Source organism: Protobothrops mucrosquamatus, unplaced genomic scaffold (assembly GCF_001527695.2).
Source record: "Protobothrops mucrosquamatus isolate PMUCROS unplaced genomic scaffold, P.Mucros_1.0 scaffold_282, whole genome shotgun sequence".
Lineage (NCBI taxonomy): Eukaryota > Metazoa > Chordata > Lepidosauria > Squamata > Viperidae > Protobothrops > Protobothrops mucrosquamatus.
The window spans coordinates 698999-719972 of record NW_015386358.1 but is presented as its reverse complement, the minus strand read 5'-3'; the positions used below and the strand labels follow the sequence as shown (position 1 = coordinate 719972).

The 20974-nt window shown below is 41.3% G+C and overlaps 2 protein-coding genes across 2 annotated transcripts; one reads left to right on the top strand and one right to left on the bottom strand.

The window, feature by feature from the left end:
• Nucleotides 1-1558: 1558 nt before the first annotated feature.
• Nucleotides 1559-7702, bottom strand: PPP1CA (protein phosphatase 1 catalytic subunit alpha). Its single transcript, XM_015831858.2, has 7 exons — nucleotides 7566-7702; nucleotides 5211-5342; nucleotides 4477-4707; nucleotides 4129-4233; nucleotides 3396-3619; nucleotides 3028-3162; nucleotides 1559-1967 (listed from the first exon to the last, which is right to left on the bottom strand). The coding sequence occupies exons 1-7, from the start codon at nucleotides 7618-7620 to the stop codon at nucleotides 1857-1859; spliced, it is 993 nt and encodes a 330-aa protein (XP_015687344.1). The 5' UTR covers nucleotides 7621-7702; the 3' UTR covers nucleotides 1559-1856.
• Nucleotides 7703-10799: 3097 nt separating this feature from the next.
• Nucleotides 10800-20538, top strand: LOC114923931 (carabin-like). Its single transcript, XM_029287283.1, has 4 exons — nucleotides 10800-10984; nucleotides 17721-17820; nucleotides 19573-19680; nucleotides 20458-20538. The coding sequence occupies exons 1-4, from the start codon at nucleotides 10800-10802 to the stop codon at nucleotides 20536-20538; spliced, it is 474 nt and encodes a 157-aa protein (XP_029143116.1).
• Nucleotides 20539-20974: the final 436 nt, after the last annotated feature.

The window sequence follows — 20974 nt, the reverse complement described above, 5'->3', positions numbered from 1 at the left end:
CTTTTAGGATATGGCAACATCCGAGTACCACCAGTCGCCTAGCAAGGTGTCAAAAACTTGATAACCAAAAAAAAAAAAAGGAAAAAAGTGATAAAGTACAGGTAGTCCTCGACTTACAACAGTTCGCTTAGTGACTGTTCGAAGTTACAATGGCACTGAAAAAGTGCCCCCCAAGCCACAGCCGAGCAAGACACCTGCCTGCTCACCTGGCGGCACTCTTCCTCCTGTCCAAGGTTTTCATTGTTGTGAGCATTTCTGTTGAGGATTGGCAGCGAGGGTGGGGTGGGGGGGTGTTTGGTTTTTATTCCCCCTGTCTGCTGGGTGCTTGCAGCAGGTTTTGGTCACTTCACATGATCCTGGGACACTGTGACCGTCATAAATATGATCAGTTGCCAAGCATCTGAATGTAAATCACAAGACCCTGGAGATGCTGCAACATTCCAGCTGATCGGCGCTTCTTCTGGGCTCAGAAGCACCAGGATCAGCGCCGAGCTCCAACTGGATCCTGGCGCTGATCCTGGCGCTTCCACTGAGCCCTGACAGCCCCGAAGAAGTGCCGATCATCTGGAAAGCAGCACTGATCCTGGCGCTTCTGCTGAGCCCTGACAGCCCTGCAGCTCCAGCCATCTCTCACTCAGGCTTGTGCGGTGCTGCTACCAGTTCAGCTCATTCCCCTCCCCCACTACCACTTTTCTAGGATGGTCGCGTACCACCTGCCAGGTGCCAATGTACCACAGGTGGTACCACTGGTTCAAAAGCCCCGATATAGACCAACCTTGTAAGTTTCCTTTTAGAGCCTTCCACTGTTTGGAGCCAGCTTTCCTCTCATTCTCTGTAATTAACAAGTTTTACTGCCAAAAGTTCTCATTAGTTGGAAGGTATCTGGGAATGGAAAGTGAATTAAGGAAGAGAAAAAAACTAGGCGGCTTCGAAAGCTGCCATTATTCAGTAAATATGGAAGGTGGCAAAGGACTGGACCTTGTTTCTTCCTGGTGCTTCCTCTAGCTCCTCAGTTCAGCTTTGAAATTAAAAACTAAAACCACTCTTAATTAAAGGCCTTGTACAATGCTTCTAAAGAGCAGGTGTGCTGCAGGGGGAAAAAAAAACCCCTTAGGATTTTCTTTTAGGCAGAGAAATGATTGAAGCAACAGTTCTAATCAAAGGATTGTCTCCATAGAGAGGCCATGACAGGGAACACAGTCCAGAGTTTATCAGGCATTTCCCCAGAGGAGGCCTCATCAAATCAACGGTTAGATAACTTGAATTTGATTGAATTTTCTGCCCATCTAAGAGGAAGCCCTCCAGAGCCGTTGCTACAACCAGATGCTGACTTCATTGGTACAACTTGTTCAGTCATCTGTACGTTTTCCCAAATTTAATCCATGTAGAATATACACTTTATTGTACAGGACAAGCACTAATCCTCCTGAAAACTCTGTGCCTCCCCAGCTTTAAAGGAGAAAGGGGGGGGAAAAGTATTTTTGTCTCAAAACAAGAAGCCTTTTTCTCCCAACCCATTTTATTTTCCCAAAACTATAAAGAGAAGCAACTACATTAAGAATATTACATGTTTATTCAAAAAAAGATGTGGTACCCCCAGGGGGGAAAGGAGTGCACACATCAGGACACAGTTGGCAAAAAAGTCAATCAAAAATACCCCCAAAAATAATGACATTCCCTTCCTAGAGAATGAGATTTTTTTAAATTTTTTTTTGGTATTCAATCTCATTCAGACATTTTATTCTTTAAAAAATGGCCGGATCCTAGCATCCTAGGTAGGCAGCCGCTGTACAGTGTAACCGCTATGCAACACAGCCCAGGCCCCTCATCTGAAGACGGAGGGCAGGCAGGACACATTACTTCTTGGCCTTGGCTGAGTTGCGTGGTGGGGTGACTGGGCGTCCACCAGGATTCAAGCCACTGAACTGACCATATTTGCCCTTGTTCTTATCTGCCGGTTTCAAGATCTGCAGAAAGGAAGAAAAAAGTTAAGAGGTTGGGGAGGTAGGAATTAAAAGGCTTTTTTTCTGTCCTTGATCCCTGGTGGAAAAATTCCTACTGATTTCATCTAATAATTGCAAATGTTTCAGGGTGACAAAACTAAGCACCAAACCTCCTGAAATTTGAGCATGTATTAAAATTCTTATGATGAAAATGCAATTCCAGACATTGTACCTTGTAAGTGGCAAAAATAAAACAGCCATAAATTCTCTTAGTGTTTTAGAATAATGCAAGCTTAAGGACATGGAATTGCAGATCAAATTCCTTCTCACCACTTCTCTCTTTTTGTGGTCTTTAAGCTACAAATTCCCACGAGGCCTGCATGTTCTGTTTCTTAAATTATATAAATTGATAGTATAGGACAAAAAAACCTCCCACTACATTAAATTATTTTCATTTTGAAAACTATGGGACTAACTTTATATACTCATAAATATCTAATCTGCTTCATGTACCATATAAAAAAGGAGACCAAAGTAAATGCAAAACAAAAAAAGGAATAATGTCCCAATTCCTTTTAAATATGGGAATTGCTTTTGGCAAATAACTTCTGAGGCCCTTTATCACATTTCCCTATTACCTAAGATCACTAACAATATATGTGCACATGCATATTCAACCTGACAAAAGTATTTTTGCTACAATTCTAAAACCTGCTCATGACTTTGCCTTTGGTCAGTTCCAAAACAAACAAACCCAACAACAAACCCATTCCACAATCACTCCTATTTCTGTAGCTTTTGAATTTCCACCCATGCAGTGGCCAGAATGCAACTGAGAAAGTTGTTTTCCCAAGTATCCCAGTTTACTACAAACCGGAGATACGCAGTCTTGGTAGCGTAGGAGGAATTTAATGGATACAAAAATCCCTTTTAAATACAACTGATGCTTAAACATTGTATTCAAGAATCCTCCAGTTGTTGCTTCCTCACAAAATAGCACACTCTTGTGACTTTAGCTTTTATTGCTTGCTCTGTGCATAAAAAGATTAACAGCTGTAAAAGTAGCATCTTCAAAAGTCCTTACCTGGAAGGAGCACATGAGGGTCTCATCAACACTCATCATTGCACCTGCATTGTCAAACTCGCCACAGTAATTTGGAGCAGAAAAGAGTGTCACCAGCTGCCGTTTGGCAAAAAACTCATATCCATCTTCTACCACCTAACCGGGGTGGGAGAAACCATCAAATATATGCACATGCTCAACCCAATCTAATGTCCCCTTGCCAACAACATGCTTCAACCCTTCCTTATTTCATTCTCAGCTTTTGCAGCTGTTTCCCACCCACCCCCTCTACCTTCTGTATTTAAAACTATGCAACTTGCCAGTTCACGGAGACCCCTTCCTCCCAATCCAGCCAGGTGTTCTCTTCCCTACTTGCTTTATGCTCTGACCTGATGCGCTCTGCAGATCAGATCAAGATCATGTTTGTGAAGAAATTTGGCGACTACTTCTGAACCAAATGTAAAGGAGACCCCACGGTCATTTTCACCCCAGCCTTGCACATCCTTATCAGGATCCGACCAGAGCAAGTCACAAAGCAGACCCTGGTCAGGCACATCTGTGGGCCTCATGATCCGCCGAATCTGTTCCATAGATTGGAGGTCAGGAGACAGTCCTGGAACACAGAATTTGCATTTATAAAGCAGATTATTTCAACATTCGGCTCTCACTAGAGGTAATGTGTAACCGGCTGTACCAGGAATCACTATTTTACAACACACGTCTGTTTGGGGCATTAACTGAAAAAATACATCTGACAAAGCTTTCCATACTCAATCCTTTAAGCCAATTCTTATCCCTCAGTGGGATCAAAATTGGCCTGAATAAATTTGTCATCTAAAATGCTGCATCAAGGAAGAAACCCTTTATAGGAAGTAAATGTGGTCTTTCACTTTTTCCCAGACTTCATTCCACCTCCCAAAGGAAACACGCCTACGCAATACGCAAAGGACACCAAATTCCCCACTGTGCTATTGACACTGCCTATTACTTGATTTCTTTTCCTGTTGACACAGATTGTGAACCATCTGGAGAAATTCTGCATTACTTCAATCTCTTGCCTACAGCACTGCTGGCATCAGTAGTGCAACCAGCTTCCTCACCCCAACATTATAGATACCCCACCTCCATGACAGCAGAAGATTTTCTCATCGACGATGGCAGCAATAGGTAGGCAGTTGAAGCAATCAGTGAAGGTCTTCCATAATTTTATGTTATACCGCCGTTTACCTATGGAAAGCAGGAAAGGGGCAAAAATTAGCTGGGAAAAAAAAGCTGAATAGTTTTGAATAGCCACATTCCTGCAAGATTTGTTGGGGATCTCCTTGGGGTTGGAGAGAAAGAAGGACTCGTGGCATGGACACACTATGCCACATACCATTTCCCAAACCTCTACCCCCGTTATCTACGTATACTTGACTACGACATGGCTTCCTTTCCCACTCTGTAAGTCTATTGGTTTGATGCACTCACATTCATCATAGAAGCCATAGATACGGTTAATGCTTGCACACTCATGATTTCCACGCAAAAGGAAGAAGTTCTCAGGGTATTTAATTTTGTAGGCCAACAGCAGACAGATTGTCTCCAATGATTGCTTCCCCCGGTCCACATAGTCACCCAAAAAGAGGTAATTACTCTCTGGGGGGAAACCCCCATATTCAAAAAGCCGGAGCAAATCATAGTATTGCCCATGGATATCACCTGGGAGATGGTAGAAAACAAAAAAAGAGAAATGCAGACAAAATCAACAATTTATACATTGCACTTATACATATGCTGTCTTCTTCCTAAGTGAGAATGGCAAGGTTGGGAAATGATTATCCCAGAACCAGACAGCCTGGCATTCATAGGCATCAATGTGCCTGTAGACATCATCTTTAATGTCTGCCAGATTTTTTTTGCCCTATTTTAAAATTGATTAAATAGGAAGGTGATACAATGCAACCCAAGGCATTGCCCTCTAGTATCTTGGTTTACATAGGCATGCTTGGAAAATTAAAATAACTGTGAGATGCTGCTCAATGCTTTGTCTAAAAGATCAATCTGACCAGATAAAAAGAAAAAGGCAAGCTTCAGTTCATTTTGAAAGTGCCAGTACAGAACCTTCTGCTCAATATGTGTTTTTATGACTGACCATGCCTACGGAGGCAACCATTTTGAGAGAGCTCTAGCGAAAGAGAAGGAAAAAAACTGCAACAGCTTACCACAAATTTTGAGTGGGGCTTCTAGTTCCAACAAAATGGGCTGGCTCAGGAAGATCTCTCGTGACTTCAGGCATAGGCCCCGAATCTCATTTTCTGTGAGCTGAACATTCTTGCCTGGACGTGATCCTTGCACTGGGGGAACAACAACAACAACAAAAAATTGATACTCCTATTCCCAAGCAAACACCTTCATGCCGGTTACCTTTCCGGAGATATTCCTGGCATGTTGCTCTTCTTTTGTTTCTACAAAGTTCTGGTGTAATAACCAAATCCTACCTTGTTCCCACATGAAAAGCATTATTTCCTTCTCCAGCTGAGGAAGGCAAAATCCATTAGCCAGGTCTGTACCTGAAGGACATGCATTAGCTTCTCACAAGTTACCAAATCATTATTGGCTCAAGAGACACCCACTGGGGAACTGTCACGCAGTAAGCAAAATCTTAAAGGAGCTTCATAACTCTGCATTATTTGCTTTAGTATAACATTTATTGTGCTTTGGGACTATGTTTTTAATGAAAAGCAGGCTCTGACGCTAGTGGACCAGTTAACAGTGCTAGTAAAAACCTAACAGTATGGGATGACAGCACTGTCCCCACAAGCAGTCCTCTTATCATTTAGAATAAACTGACACTCCTTAACACAATAATAATTTGATGTGTGCCTTTGTGCCCACAGTATAAAAGTGACAATAAAGGTTATCTTATCTAATTGCAAAGTGATGGTGTTTCAAATTTCTAGTTATAGCAGAGCCAAAGTTTATAATCAAGGGTTTCTTCTTTGCACTGCTGCCTTGCAAATAAACAGCTCTGAATCAAAAGCAAAATCAAACCATTGCATCAACCTACATCTATACAATCCAAACTTAATATTAAAACCCTGGCTTATTCCGCTGCCAATCTCTCTCAAACTCCACCCACCCACCCCTGCAACAGGAATAGATTTAACCCACCTCACCATTTAAATTCAGCAAGATTAAATCCCAAGCTTATCAGAACTAGGACACAATTGCATAATCTGGGAAAGCCAAATCCCACTGTGTTGGTTGGTTAGCAGAAAAGTAGACTCCATATCTCCGGAATTATATGAGAGAGAGACACCAAAGTGAACACTTAGGTTGGGGCTGTAATGATCTGTAATTATTTTTGAAACAGCAAAGGGTCTTCTCAGTCAACATTGGTGTATCCCCCTTTCTTGTTGGGCGTGGAGAATTAGGTAACTACCTTTTCATGCCTGGATGGGTCAGCTTTTGAAGATGGCCTCCCGAAAAGAGCTTCAACTTCTGGTCCTGCTCTCAAGGCCAGAACAGCCGTGTTCAGTCAGGGCCTCTGCAAGCCTAAGCCTCTCCCCTCCTCACCGAGCGCCAAAATGTCTTTCCCCAGGGGTAGGCCAGCACCTGCGCCTCACCCCGCCCTCCCTTTGCACCCAAGAGAAGCCAAAGCAAACAACTGCAGGAATCGCCTGGCGATTCGGCATCCATCTCTTTCGTTTCCACCGTTAGCGTTAGGAAACTCCGCTCCCCGCCTGAGTCAGGGGCTCATCGCCTTCATTCGGAGAGGATGAGTCCCCGACACTTGTGCGGCTCGATCGCTGTTATGCCTAGGACGGTATTTGCAAGAACATTCAGCCAAGGCTGGCAGAATCCCTCGGGCACCGGCACACCCTTCTCGAGGCGCAGGGCTCCCATCCGCCCCGACCCTCCGCTAAGCTTTCCCTCCATCCTGCAGAACGTCTCTTCCGGACGCCGGCATCCGGCTCTTTTCTTTTAGCGAGGAGATCAGGAGAGAGGCTTGGGCAAAAGTGGCGCTTGAGAGGCTACAAAACGCGAGCCGCGGTGGGAAAAAAAATCGACGCAGACGAGGCGAGGGCACCTCCTCCAGGAGATTTTTAGTCCTGAACCGACCTCGGTTTCCCGATCGTATAAACTAGGCTTGAAGGGGATGATAAATGCCGCCTCGCCCGCGTAAATAGAGACACCTCGATCGGCGAGCACGCCAGGGAAAGGAAGCGTGCGCTTTCTGAGCCATTTCATCCCTCTTACGCGTGGGAGAAAATGCCGAGGCGCCAAGCTCGCGCAATACAGCTCGATCCGGTTCCTTGCTCCTCCGGCGCAGCTCAGGGAAGTAAAACCGCTGCTGGAAATCTTGGCAACTCCCCTGCGCCGGTCGAGAGCGCCCTGCCGCCGGGAGAAGAGGCGCTGGAGCGGGGGCGGCGTGGGTACATTCCAGCGCCGGGAGGGGAAGCGGGAGATGGGAAAGCGGGCAAGGTCCGCCGCTCGCCCTTCCCCTGGACTCTGTGCCACCCGGGCACTCCAATCGCTTTCAGCCACACAAAGCCGGCCCAGCCCCAGCCGCTTACCTTCCAGCAGGCGCCCGATGATGGAATCTAAATTGAGCTTCTCGCCGTCCGACATGGCGTCCTAAGAAACTGAGATCGCCTGGTTGCTTCCTTCCTTCCCCGCGGCGCGCCCCCCTCCCGGCCCCCTCGATGGTCTTGGCAAGCAAGAGGAAGGGAAAGGCCGGCTTTCTTTTCCTATTTCTTGCCAAGGAGTCTCCTCCTCCTCCGAAAGCAACCCGCAAAAAAAAAAAAAGGAAGCCGTGAACCTATAGGCCCCGTCGTCCGCCGCCGCCGCCACCACCACCTACAGGCTGGAGGGATCAAAACGAGGCTTCTCTTGCGATTGCGCGAGCTTTGGCGGATCCCAGGGAAGAGGAGGAGGAGGAGATGGTGGCGGCGAGAGGCTTCTGGGAAGTGTGGTGTTTGCTTCACACTGGTCCCAGTAGAGTCAGAAGAATCAGCTGGCGGACAAATATGCGGACCTATAACGCTTTGAAAATACGGAGTACTTTTGGCGACTTCATTTCCCTGAGAAGCCGGTGAACTGATACCTATTACATGCATCTGAAAGAGAGAGAAAACAGAGTAGAAAAATGGCTAGTTGTCTTAAGACAGGGGTTCTCAACCTTGGCAACTTTAAGACTTGTGGACTTCAACTCCCAGAATTCCTCAGCCAGCGAAGCTGGCTGAGGAATTCTGGGAGTTGAAGTCCACAAGTCTTAAAGTTGCCAAGGTTGAGAACCCCTGTCTTAAGATATCCAGTGCAAAATCCTATGGAAGCTGAATCCCCACGGCCTTCTTGCCCACTAGCCTGGTAGCAGAAGCTTCATCTGCCAGAAAAGTGGTATTTCATCTTCCCAAACAGAGCAAGCCCTTCCAAAGGAATAGTCCCAAGTTGGCAACCAGCAGGTGCAATTGCCTTGTTGCAGGAACTGCCCCCCCCCTCAGCCCAGCCACTGGTCTTGTATCCCCATGGCCATTTCTGCCTTGGCTGCCAGAGAGACCAGAGCCCTGCTCAACAAGCAGTTTTCTTCTTCCTTTCTTGGATCAGGAATATCAACCCTGTGGAATACCTTGCCTTTGGTCACAATTTCTTTAAGTAAACCTTCATGCAGCAGGTCACATGCTCCCACCATTGCAGGCTTGACCTGCCTTGCCTTCCCCAAGCCAAACTGTTGCTGCACTTCGTCTTCTCTCCTGCCTGACTTTCTCCCCTGCCTCAAGCAAGCACAGATCCTTTGACTTCCCTACGCCTTGCCTCTTTGCTGTCCCTTCCCTCTCTGCTGGAGAGGTCCATCAACATCCCCCTCAGTTTGTGCACTAGACCTAAGGCAAGGCTATGTGAGCAAATAGTTTATGACTAGTGTGAAGGTCCAGTCCCAGTGGTTAGCTTATGGTTCATCTTATAAAAGACAGTCAATTAGGTTAATTCACTAAAACATGATTCTGTGTGGTATCCGTATGTTGTAAAAACACAAGTTTTACATCACTAGTGCTAAATTTTTCTACATTCATGTTTGTTCTTTCCAATTCAAAAGACAGATGAAACCTTTCAGTACCACACCTTGAGATGAGTCAAACAAACTGCAGAGGTACAGTTGAGCCAATTACAGCTGCCAATACACTACTTTGTATACAGTCACTAAGGAATTTAATTTTATATATGATAAAATTCCTCTATAGCAACCTTTCAGTTGTTTAGGAATTTGTAAAATCTGCATTTAAATATATACACTAATGACCCATGACTTTTTCACCCTTTGCACATGCTGGGTTTAGGAACCCATCATTACACATAGCTGAATGTGTGTTAATATCTACTACTATTTAGAATATATGTATTTACAAACGAAGGCGAATATACATGTCCCAGGATAATGTTGCAGGATCCAATCTGCGTCAGTCACTGGGACCAGAGGTTTAGTCTTCTGAGCTTTTGGACTCATACTGGAGTCCATCCTCAGGGAACTTCTCTCAAAGCACATACTCCACTAGAGAGAAGTTCCCTGAGGATAGGCTCCAGTATGAGTCCAAAAGCTCAGAAGACTTAAACCTCCGGTCCCAATGACTGCTACATACATTTAAAACAAAACTAGATTTGTTGACTTATTACATAATCTGAAACATGCATTCACCCCAAATCTCGTGAGTAACAAAGAACAATCATGATTCCCACAGTAATCACCTGTGTCTTCAAGGAAGTACAACATGTTTTCTTGAGATAACTATCCAACAATAGCAAAGGGTAGTCATTTATGGTCTAGATCTTGTTGAGCAACCAGCATCTGTAATGGAAAGAATAGAGCATAGAAAGTTTACAGCTATTCCAGCATCTTCCAGGGTACCTTGCTGGTACTGTGCTTGCACATTTGGAGAGTCAGTCTAGTTCAAAGCATGACACAAATTTATCGAGGCTAAAAATTAGCATCATCCATTTATAAATTTGATAGATGAGGGTGAAGGTTCATTCTCCAAGCTTGTGGCTTGGTTTCCGAACCTTTCATTACCAGGCTAGGTAACATTTTCAATGGAGTTTAGGGGATATCAGTGTCAGTGTTCTTCAGGTGTGGGTGTGTCAAATAAGGGTCTTGTGATGGGTCATCAGTGAGTCATCAGTGAGAGGCTTGTGATGGGGAGGTTACATCAGGTCACGGTCATTGGGAGAAGAACTGCTGGTGGGGGGGCTTGCGTGGGTTGATTGAGGATCGGTGCTGTCTCTGGTTGGCTGTGTGGTTGATTTGGATTCTGAGGGGTTCATAGGCTAGTTGTAAGTCAATGTGTCTGTTGATGGAATTGCTTGTAGAGTGCCAGGCTTCAATGAAGTGGCGGCTGGTAGCATGGCCGATGATTTTTGTGTTGCTCCAATCGAACTGGTGTTGTTTGGTGTGGGTGTGGGTAGAGATTAAGGATTTGGGATTGTGGTGTTTGACTGCCAGCCAGTGTTTGTGGATTCTGTCTTTTAATTGACATGATATTTGTCCCACGTAGAATTGTTGCAATAGTTACTGTGAACATTTAGTTCCCCACCCCCTTTGCCTTGCCCATTTCATAGAGCTATGTATTACATCAGGAAATGGTTTGGGGAGGAAATAGCTTGCAGAACCTGTGAGGAACTCTTATCATAACAGTAAGGGTACGTTCATAGAGGCAATTTTCTCTTCAGAAGTTCCTGAGCCAAGGGCCTGCAGTCAACATGAGATAAATCACAGAATCGATGGTTTCAGTTGATTCAAAGGATCTGAATGGTAGGGAAGGATGTCAGGCCTTTCTCTGTCGGCTGATAATGTAAGCCAAGCTATGGCGGAACTATCAGATGCCTTTGATTTCTCCTTGCGTGATGATGCCAGCTCTCTGGGCTCCGACTCTGAGCTGAATGGCATGGCTCCCTATCGCAAGACGGATCGCTTTGGCTTTATTGGGGGCAGTAGCCTCCAGAATGGGTAAGAGGCAACTTCTGCTCCACAGGTCACTGGAAGGGTGAGGAATGAGGGGATGGACCTTTGCTGGACAGAGGAATAACACTCAAAGGAAAAATGGCATTGAGCTTTGCTGTAGACAAGTGGATGAAATCTGTTTTCAAGCTAGTAGAAAAATTTCATATTCTCTGCTACTCGTTTCTGTGTTCTTCCTACTTCTGGGTGCTTCACTTTGCAGAAATAATTTTCATAGGTATCAGATTGTTTTGTTCTCACCTGACTGGCTGCATCTATAGATACTAACAAAAATATTATTTCTAATCATTAGATATAAGGAGTCATTTCCGAAGAACTTTGTAAGGAAAGGTACTTAGTAGATGGGGATGAAAAAGTGAAAGGCAATACATATGTCTTGGTTTAAGGTAATTTCTCAAGATGTATTATTTACTTCAGATGTGGCAAATATCAAAGGCAGAAGGGAGATATATAAATAAGTACACAACCTTATTCTACCCTGTTGTAAGGTAATTTTAGATTAATGCCTTCCAAGGAAGGGGGCTTTTTCCCCCAACTTCTCTTTTGGAGTAAGCAAGCTGTGTTGAATTAGTGCCCCCTGCTCGTTCTTCTGAATGACTATCTCTAGATTTCTTTCACAAAATCCTATTATGGCATCAGATTCTCTTTGTAATTTTCTGGTAATGGTACCTTAGGAGTCTGCCTCCAATAAAATAATTGCTTAAAATTAGAGGTGAAAATTATTTTGCTATTTTTTTTTAATTTAACTTAGCTAGTATTAAAGGAGATAGTAATAAATATAAAATGAAAAGGTCTATAGCTTAGGGTAACTTTTCTCAAGAAGAAGCCAGATATTTTAGATTTAAATTCAGGTCTTCAATTAGGAAAAGCTTTTCATCCAAGAAGCTTGTTCGATTCTGGCTGAATGATGGAGAATGGAAGGATTTATATTCCTTAGCAGTCATCTGGTTGTTAGCACTCTGAAGGTCAGTTGTTAGCTCTCTGAGAGTCATTGAGGTGACTTGGGGGTTTATCTGTAGCCTCAGGGTCACCTGAATCAAAGTGCAGTTGGCTGTGGAATCTTCTTGGGACAATCCCAAGATGAGAAGTGAAACATTTTCAAGGAAAAAAGACCAAGAAAGTCAAGTTGCCTTTTGAAAAGCACCTCTGGGACAACCCACTGTAAACTTCTGAACCAGGCCTAGTTGTCCTTTTCATAGCAGCTTGAGCTAAATTTTGTAATGCTTTGGTTCAGCCATGGAATGCCTCAGTGGCAGCATATCAAGGATGAATACACTGAGATTCAAGAGCTGGATGCACCCAATTGCCCTTCCTGTAGAACTTGGAATTTTTTTTATCACAATTGCCTAAAAACTGGTGGCAAGGTTTCCTGTCATCTTGAAATAGAATTGCAGTAAAACTCTAAAATTGGCTTGCTATCATTTAGGAAAGGGTCAAATTCTCCCCAGGAATCATAAAAATGGGTGACCCATTGCCCATGTTAGGTAGTCGTACTGTTGCTCCTACATTCTCAAAAACATTAAATGTATATGATTACTCATTAGTGTGATAAAAAAATCCCTTTAAAATATACTTAAAGGATTCATATTTTTCCTTTCCTGTTGACTGATAATTTTAAATCACCAAAGAGTACCATTGTTGTATAATTGGTCTATAATTGTAGCTTGTAATAATTGGAGTAGATCAAATATGTAGGGTTAGTAAATGTCTTTTTTTTTTGCATCCTTTCGTTGTTGATTACAGATTAGAATAGGCCAAGTGAATAGAAAGAATCCTGTGAGAATCCTGTATACCTCTTGCACTTCTACAAATATTGTATTATTATATCCTTGTAATATAAGGCAGCTGGAGTACTCTATCTGGATAATGGTCATTGTATATATAAATGATCCACTACATTCCTATTTGGTTTGCTGAATCAAAATAAAATTATAATTGTCATCCATGCTGATTGGAATTATAGTCTGTTTAAATGCTATTATGTGTCAAGATAACAATCTATACACCAATAATGAGGAATCTATGCCACACGTGTCAAAGGTGACAATTTTGTATCAATTTTTGGTACACCAATCCCAAAAGATTTGTCATCATTGCTATACAATCAGTATAGTGCTAATATCCTTTGTGAGGAAGACAAGCCTCTCTACTCCAACATAAGTGTCTGTGTGGCCAGCCAGCCAGTAGACTCATGAGAGGCCAGCAAGCAGGAGTTATAAAAAGCACTCTTAACAATGATGTTCATATCAAGATTATTTGTAATGTAGAAGAGGGCCTGAGTGGAAAATGCCTTTGCCTACCTATTAACTAACATTTCCTGTTTTAGCAATGTAGCTCAGCCACATCCTCTCACCGTATCTATGACAACTTGTGCATCCTGAAAATATAGGTTGTGGTTATGGTGGCTATTGAGTGTACTTTCTTGACTCTTTGGTCTACACGACTTTGGAAGGCTGAACTTAATACATTTCCATTCTTTTTAGCCACACTAGAAGTTCCATTTCAACTTTCAAGATTTCCTGCAAAGAATTGTGAAACCAGCGTCTGATGAAATGCAGACAGCCTTATAGAGAACTCTAAGCTTCTCTCTCCTAACTGCAAATCTATTGTTTTCAGAGCTCCTGAAGAAGAAAATATGTGTGTATGTGCCCATGGTTTGAGATAAGGAAGATGGGAGTATACAAGCCATAACCCACAGCAAGCAGGAATTAATGTGGGCACTCTTATCAGTGACATATAGAGCAAGATTGTCTTTAATGTGAGAAGAGCCACTTAAACATCTCTCTCTCACACACACATCCTTTTTGGTAGCCACTGGAATTTTCCCAAGATCGTCTCATTGAGATTATGAGAGCAGGGTTTTCTGTCCTTGAGGTGAAGATAAGCTGTAAATCATGATGAAAATAAGCAGTAAATTGAGATTTTTAAATTCCTGATGCTCCTGTTTTACTGTCCTTAAAAAAAACACCACTATTTTTGAAGCCTCCTGCCCTCCAGAGATGGGATATGTCACCACTGTTTCCCCTAGTCTTACAGGCTGAAAAAGATTAAGGGATGCGAGTGTGAGAGAAAAGAGGCATGATTTCCAATTATAAAAAGATTCCTGCTTCAAGTTGGTGCAAAACATACCAAGGCAAAAAAACTCGTTACAGGCACGATTAATTTCTTGTAATACCTTCATAGACGTAAATGGGAAGGGAGATAAATAGGATTAAAATGACCAAAGCCCTACCCCCTTTTAATGGAATGGAATGGAATGGAACAGAACGGAATGGAACAGAACAGAACAGAACAGAATATAATAGAATACTTTATTTGGCGAAGTGTGAATAGACACACAAGGAATTTGTCTCACAGTGTACATGCAAAGCAACAGAATAATAATCATAGTAATAATAATACCAATAAGAGGTGGTAGTAAAGAAGATAATAAGAAGGATAATAATACCACAGTCATACTACATGAGTAAATATACATAGACATTAGATAGGACTATGAGAATTAGAGGTTCAGCAGATTGATCTCTGTGTCTAGCTGTTTTGGCATGTAGTGTCCTATGGCAGCATCCCAAGGGGAGGCATTGAAACAGTTTATGTCCAGGATGTGAGGGGTGTGTAGATATTTTCTTAGCCCTCTTCTATAGAAAGCAGGCTAGTTGCCTTCTAGTTCTTTCTGCAGTCTTAATTATCCATTGGAGTCTGTATCTATCTTGTTTGGTTGCTGTATGTATTTTTAATATTTTAATATGCATTACATCTATCACATGCATGTAAAAAGGGGTGGGGATTTAATCATGCAGTTCTGCTCACCATTTTGATACTGTTGACCCCACCCCAGATATCCCTCACACTTGCTTCAATTCTGTTAGCAAGCTCAAACGTCATTTAAAATGCAACCATCAACTGGGTTCTTTCCTGTTGTCTGAACACCCAAGATGTTGAGGAAGGGAGTCGTGCTACATTTCATTTCTGGAGGGAAAGACAGGTTGTTTTTTAATGTGATACTGTTTCTGAGCAAAATATTTGCACTGTTCAGTCTACCCAAGACCCAAGCAGTGGATCCTCTAGTGACTCAGTTCTTCCCTGACCTTTAGTATGCAGATGTTCTAGTATTCCAACATCTGTCAGCACTAAAACAAATACGATGGCTTGATCAACACTGAAATCTAAATCAATCCTATGAAGGCAAGAGAAGCCAAAGACAGGTATACTTTTATTACATTTGTAATAGGGAAGCCTAAATAGACAGAATTCCCATACTGTATTTATGATCTACTGTACCGTTTTTCCAAAGAACTCCGGATAATTTCATTTCAATAATCTAGGCTAAGCTACAGAGAAGCAAATTGCTTGGGGCTTTGTGCATCATAGGAACTCGTCTCAGAAGTGAGGTCATAGCAGAAAAGAAGTACAGCCCTCTGACTCAGAGAACAGCTTCCTCACCCTTTCCGGTTGCAGAACATTTTGTATGCATATGTGCTTCATATTAAAGATGCTTGAACTTGGCTCTTTAAAAGGCAGCCTGAAGATCACCCCCACTCTATTGGATGGTTCTTACTGGATAAATCTCTGCCTCTTTCTCTCTTTTCCATTCTAATTGCCTCACGGCTTTCTCTGCTGCTCCATAGAGAGTCTGTGTGCAACTTCCTACCAAAAAAGAGGGTGGCTCCAGATCCTCCCCCTCCAGCAACCATTGCCTTTGGCCCGAAGGAGGTTCCAGCAAGGACTTTTCTTCTCTTTTTAAATCAACTGCTCCTTCTCTGTAGAAAAAAAAGGAAGCTGACCTCTCTTTTTATGAAATTAACATGTCTTTTTAGCTGAAATCAATATTAACAGTACCTGATCCTGACACAATTTATTTAAATACAGTCAACATTTGTGTCCTACCTGAATATGATTTCTTAAATATCTTCAAGATATTTACTATTAGCATACAAACGCTATTACTCAGATTTATTCAGATGTAACTAAATGTTTGTTTCAATGTAACTTTTAGTCATATATTGCGTTATTCAATTTTTTTTCTCGGTTTCATAGCATTGTTTTGTCCATCAAAAGTTAGTATTTTGTACCTCTAGAATTTTTGTTCTACGGAGCACAATGAATTTGAGATCTGTGTTTGTAGTTTTGCTGTTGGGAATTTGTTTTGTTTTGTTTTTTTGTGATCAAAAGCCAGTAGTAAGCTAGTCTTTTATTAACCCTTCTCGCAACATTTGATTGAAATGATTTTCAAGATGAGGATGTAAAATGGACATAGGTTTGAGCCAAAATCAATGAAATTCATCTTTTCCTAGTGCACTCCAATTCTTCACCTTCTTAGTTTGTTCTATTACAATATCCTCTGTTTCTACAATATTTTCCATCAGGTTTGCTTGGTTTTCTATTTCAAATATCCATGTAGATTGCATTGCTTTTTCAAACATGTTTTTTTTCCTCATGTTTAAGAAAAAAACTTCAACTGAATATTAATTTTTTAAAATCCTCTGTATCATTGTATGTATTTGAATCCAACTTTTTTTTTTAGCTTTTTTGCATGTCCACTAAGCATGATAAAATATCCCTTCATGTTGTGCACTTTTACAACACCCACTGGAAATCCCTTTATACATTCTAGATAATTTCTGACATCATGTACCAATGATATATCATTTTATAAGAATTTTCTTTAAGATCATAACGTAGTGTAAATTTCAACCTCCTTTATCACATATCGTTCCATTAATCTAAAATATTTGACCCAATTTAATAATTTAAGTTCATGCTAATATGACTCGGAGTTTGAGGGCTATAGGAAAGAGAGGTACAGCATTGGATTTTAAAATGATATTGTACTCTGTTATGGTCTGTAGAATGTTTAAATAAACTGACTGATTATATCCGGAGGACCTGCATATCTTTGACAGGGATTTCTCTGGGCAGCACTGACCTAATTCATTCTGGAAAGCACACTTCAGAAAGAGAGAGGAAAGGGGGGCTGGACAGAACATGCAGTGGAGAATCATGATAGTTAATGAATCAGTTCTCCTATCAGTTTCTCTGCTCTTAAGTTAGGCCAGGTGTAGGCAACCTTGGCTCTTTTATGACTCCTGGACTCATGGAACTGAAGTCCACGAGTCATAAAAGAGCCAAGGTTGCCTACCCCTGAGTTAGGCTATTTGATCTGCTGGAGTAAACTGGGGGAGGAATGGAAATTACTCAAAAGGAAGACTGAGGCATCTGCAAATGCTATGTCTCCACATTAACCTATTTATGCTTTGAACTGGTGTGTTTGTGTGTGTGTCTATGTGGTGATAATCATAGAACTATTCTGTATGCAGGTTTATGCATTTTTAAACCTGAGGAATAACCAGTTTCAAACCAGATTTTTGTCAAGGGGAAAAGGGATGCATTTTCAGAGGACAATCAGCAGGCAAAATTGACACTTCTGTAGCTTACACTTCGAGCAAGTATTGGACTAATACTTCAAACCATATTTTCTCTTCAGCCAGCCTCTCTCTCCTTTATAGCAGAGGTGGGGAACTATGGCCCCTTTATGACTTGTGGACTTCAACGCCCAAAAACAGGCTCTATAGGAATGGATTTAATAGGAGCCCTCATGAAGGGTAATAATGTCTTGCAAGATTTTTTTTCCACTGTGGGAAAGTACAGTGGGGAACATTATGGCCGTACACGAAAGTTAGAGATATGCCCTAAAAGTTTTGCTTTTTCTCTCCTCCATATGCAGTCAAGATCATCACCGCGTTGAGCTCATCCGACACCGTGAAACCAAATGGCTGGAAATGACAGCTCACTGGGAGAAAACCATGGCCCGGCGCTATAGGAAGGTAAGAAGGTATCTATCATTTTCTTTAAATGGTGATTTCAGCACATCTTTTCCTCAGAGTCTTTAGAGACCCTATTATAATCTCAAGTGATGTTCAAAAAGTAATGTGCATTTGACATATTATATCAAATGACAGTTTGTTTAACCATGATTTATTGAATAAATAGCAAATGGTTAACTTCATAGAACAAAGTCGAGACCAAATATATTATACTGTAACATGGCATAACATCTAAAACTTATCAGAAGCTTTCCCTTATCTCTCTTTTGCACATACCAACCCCAAACAGAAACAGTCCAAATAGAACAATATAAATGGAAAGCGTTCCAAGGTGCCAAGTTTTTGTAACCAATGTTTGCAGTTTCCTTGAAATATTAATATTACAGCTTCCAATTCAACTGATATTTGGAAATACAATGCAGTTATAAACTGATATTAAATTAAAAGACCTGATGTTAAAAGCCCAGGAAAAAAATGAAAAGATCTTTGCATGAAACCAAAAGGACAGAAAGTTAGGAAGACTATTCTAACAAGTAGATATTAAAACTGAGAAGTCTTCTTCCTGCATCAACCTTATCTCAGGTGAGCATGAATTACTCCAAGAGAGATTTCCAAAGGCAAGCTTAGCCTATGAGCAAATTCACATGAAAGATGAATAATCCTTTTTGGCACAAAAGACCTTTTAACATTATGAGGCTTTTGAATCATTCATATATTAATTGGATTGTGAAACTTGGCATTTGCTTTTAATTCTTTTGAATTTTATCTTAATTTTATGGGCTGCCTTTATACTGTTTAATATTGTGATCCTAAAATCCATACAAGGATTCAAATCTTTATCAAGGCTACCCAAGGTTACAAAATACTTTCGAGATTAACCTACTAAAGATATTGCCCTAATATGATTTCTGGAACTTTTTGTGTGACCAACATGGCTTAGTATTTTGTATATTCTCTTGGGAAGCACTTGGAAAAAAAATATTTATGGCAATAAAACTGTTTAGAAGGCAAGCATTGATAGATAGATGATAGACAGACAGACAGACATGTGTGTGTGTGAGAGAGAGGGAGGGAGTGGGAGAGAGGGAGGGAGGGGGGGAGAGAGAGATGTAGGTAAGTATATGGATAATAGAAAATAGAAGCCACAACATCTTGGACATTTACTAGGAAAACTGAAAATGCAGATTCAAATAGCAGACTGCCACTAATTTTTTTTACACCAATAGATATATTGTTTTCCAAATATTGTTGACTGCAATTCCACTATGTTTAATCACTGGCCATTCTGGCTACAGCAGGGAACAGTTCAGGAACATCCAGAGGACCATCCAGTTGTTACTCCTCCATGCTGTAGTATGAAGCCAACCAGAAAAGGCTAAATTGGTGATATGCATGGCAGTGACACTCCCATCTTGTAAGTCCTGAGCTTCAGCTTCTTAACTCCCATCCAATCCATCATTGGTTCCACACATCAATTTAGTCTTTGTAATGTTGCCCCAACTGAAACAGATAAAGAAGAAATAGAGTTTATTGATATGCTGATGATGGCTAATCACTGTTTAAAATTCCCTGGCAGTTACCATAGATTTAGGTAGATGTTTTATAAAAATGGAGAAAAAACTGAATCCTTCTTGCTGTCTGTGGCCCAAACCTTGGCTAGCTATAGAGACAAGGGGTATTGGGATTCTTTATAGGAGTGGGTTCTATACAAGATCATTATGCACTTAGTTTATATGGTTTATAATGACTCAGGTAAAGCTGCAGTGCCGAAAAGGAATCCCTTCCTCTTTACGTGCACGCTGTTGGCCTCTGTTGTGTGGAGGACAGACCAAAATGGAGAGGAGCCCTGGAAAGTACCAGGTAAGCCTGCATCTTATAGAACTTATTCTAGCCTTTGAGGCACAAGATATTCCATGTGTGTTAAAAGTATTTGGATTGGAAATGTTCTATTATTACATCAGCCAATAGGACAATTGCCTCTTCTGCTATTGACTTATCATTTCCATCTGTGCCATCTATATCAATTAACTGGCAAATCAACTTGGTTGTCCATGACATTCTCAAGAATTCAAAAATACTGTCTTGCTTCTTCAAAAATCAATTTTCACTTCCGTAGAGTACCACATGGAAAACTACTGTCTGCATAGTTTCTGATCTTTATGGCCATAGATATATCACATCTGAATATTCATTTGTACCCTACCAAGGGGTAGTATTTCTTGATTGCTGGATCCTTTTAGTTCAATAACTGATCCTAACAGGCAGAAGATATCGACTACTTCAGTGTCATTTCTAAAGCTGGTCATTGTGCCTGTTATTATTGGTCTGCTCTTTTTTATATTTAACAATAGACCTATTTTTTCCACTGTGCTCCCAGCCACATATTTGCTTTTGCCATGTAACTGAGCCCGTGCACTTCCTTATACCAATAAAATAATCAATTTTATTTCTGTGTGCTCCATCTGGTAATGTCTCTATCTATCTATCTCTCCCTCTCTCTCTGTGTATACATATACGTACATATATACACACACACACACACACACACGCATCATTTTTGAAGACTGTGTTTGCAATAAAGGAATTGGATTGATGGAAACTAATAAACCATTCTCCTGCTTCATTTCTGTTTCTTAGATCATACAGTTCAACTACATTTTCCTCCTTACTATTTTCAGTTGTGGCATTCCAGTCTCCAACCATATCTTGCTGGCATGATTTTCAATTTCATATTGAAACTGACCATAAAACCCATCAACTTCTTCATTATGTGTTACGATTCGAGGGATAAACTTGGATAACTGTTATTTTAAAGAGTTGCCCATTGCTTTTTATTGATATTGATATTATTTGATTACATTTATTTATTTATTTATTTATTTATTTATTTATTTATTTATTATTCAAATTTATATCCCGCCCTTCTCCTTGCGGACTCAGGGCGGCTGACAATCGATTTATTTCATTTATACCCCGCCCTTCTCCCGGAGGACTCAGGGCGGCTTACAGCCAGTTTAAAACAATCCCACATAAATACCAAATACAAATCTAAAATAATTAAAAATAAATATTTGAATTGGCCGCTCTATTAAAATTTTGTTAAAACCAATTAAAATACCCCTAGGCCAGTCCTGCCTGCTGAAACAGCCAAGTC

Bases quoted from the DNA above. Each gene is read 5' to 3' on its own strand.
- PPP1CA (XM_015831858.2), bottom strand. From the start codon at position 7,620: ATGTCGGACGGCGAGAAGCTCAATTTAGATTCCATCATCGGGCGCCTG. The intron at 3,620-4,128 runs GTGGGGTATCTA...TCTGTGTTCCAG, and splicing joins AATCTTCTGCTGTCATGGAG to GACTGTCTCCTGACCTCCAA. The intron at 1,968-3,027 runs GTAAGGACTTTT...TCCTTTCTGCAG, and splicing joins CCCTCATGTGCTCCTTCCAG to ATCTTGAAACCGGCAGATAA.
- LOC114923931 (XM_029287283.1), top strand. From the start codon at position 10,800: ATGTCAGGCCTTTCTCTGTCGGCTGATAATGTAAGCCAAGCTATGGCG. The intron at 10,985-17,720 runs GTAAGAGGCAAC...CTCCATATGCAG, and splicing joins GGCAGTAGCCTCCAGAATGG to TCAAGATCATCACCGCGTTG. The intron at 17,821-19,572 runs GTAAGAAGGTAT...ATAATGACTCAG, and splicing joins TGGCCCGGCGCTATAGGAAG to GTAAAGCTGCAGTGCCGAAA.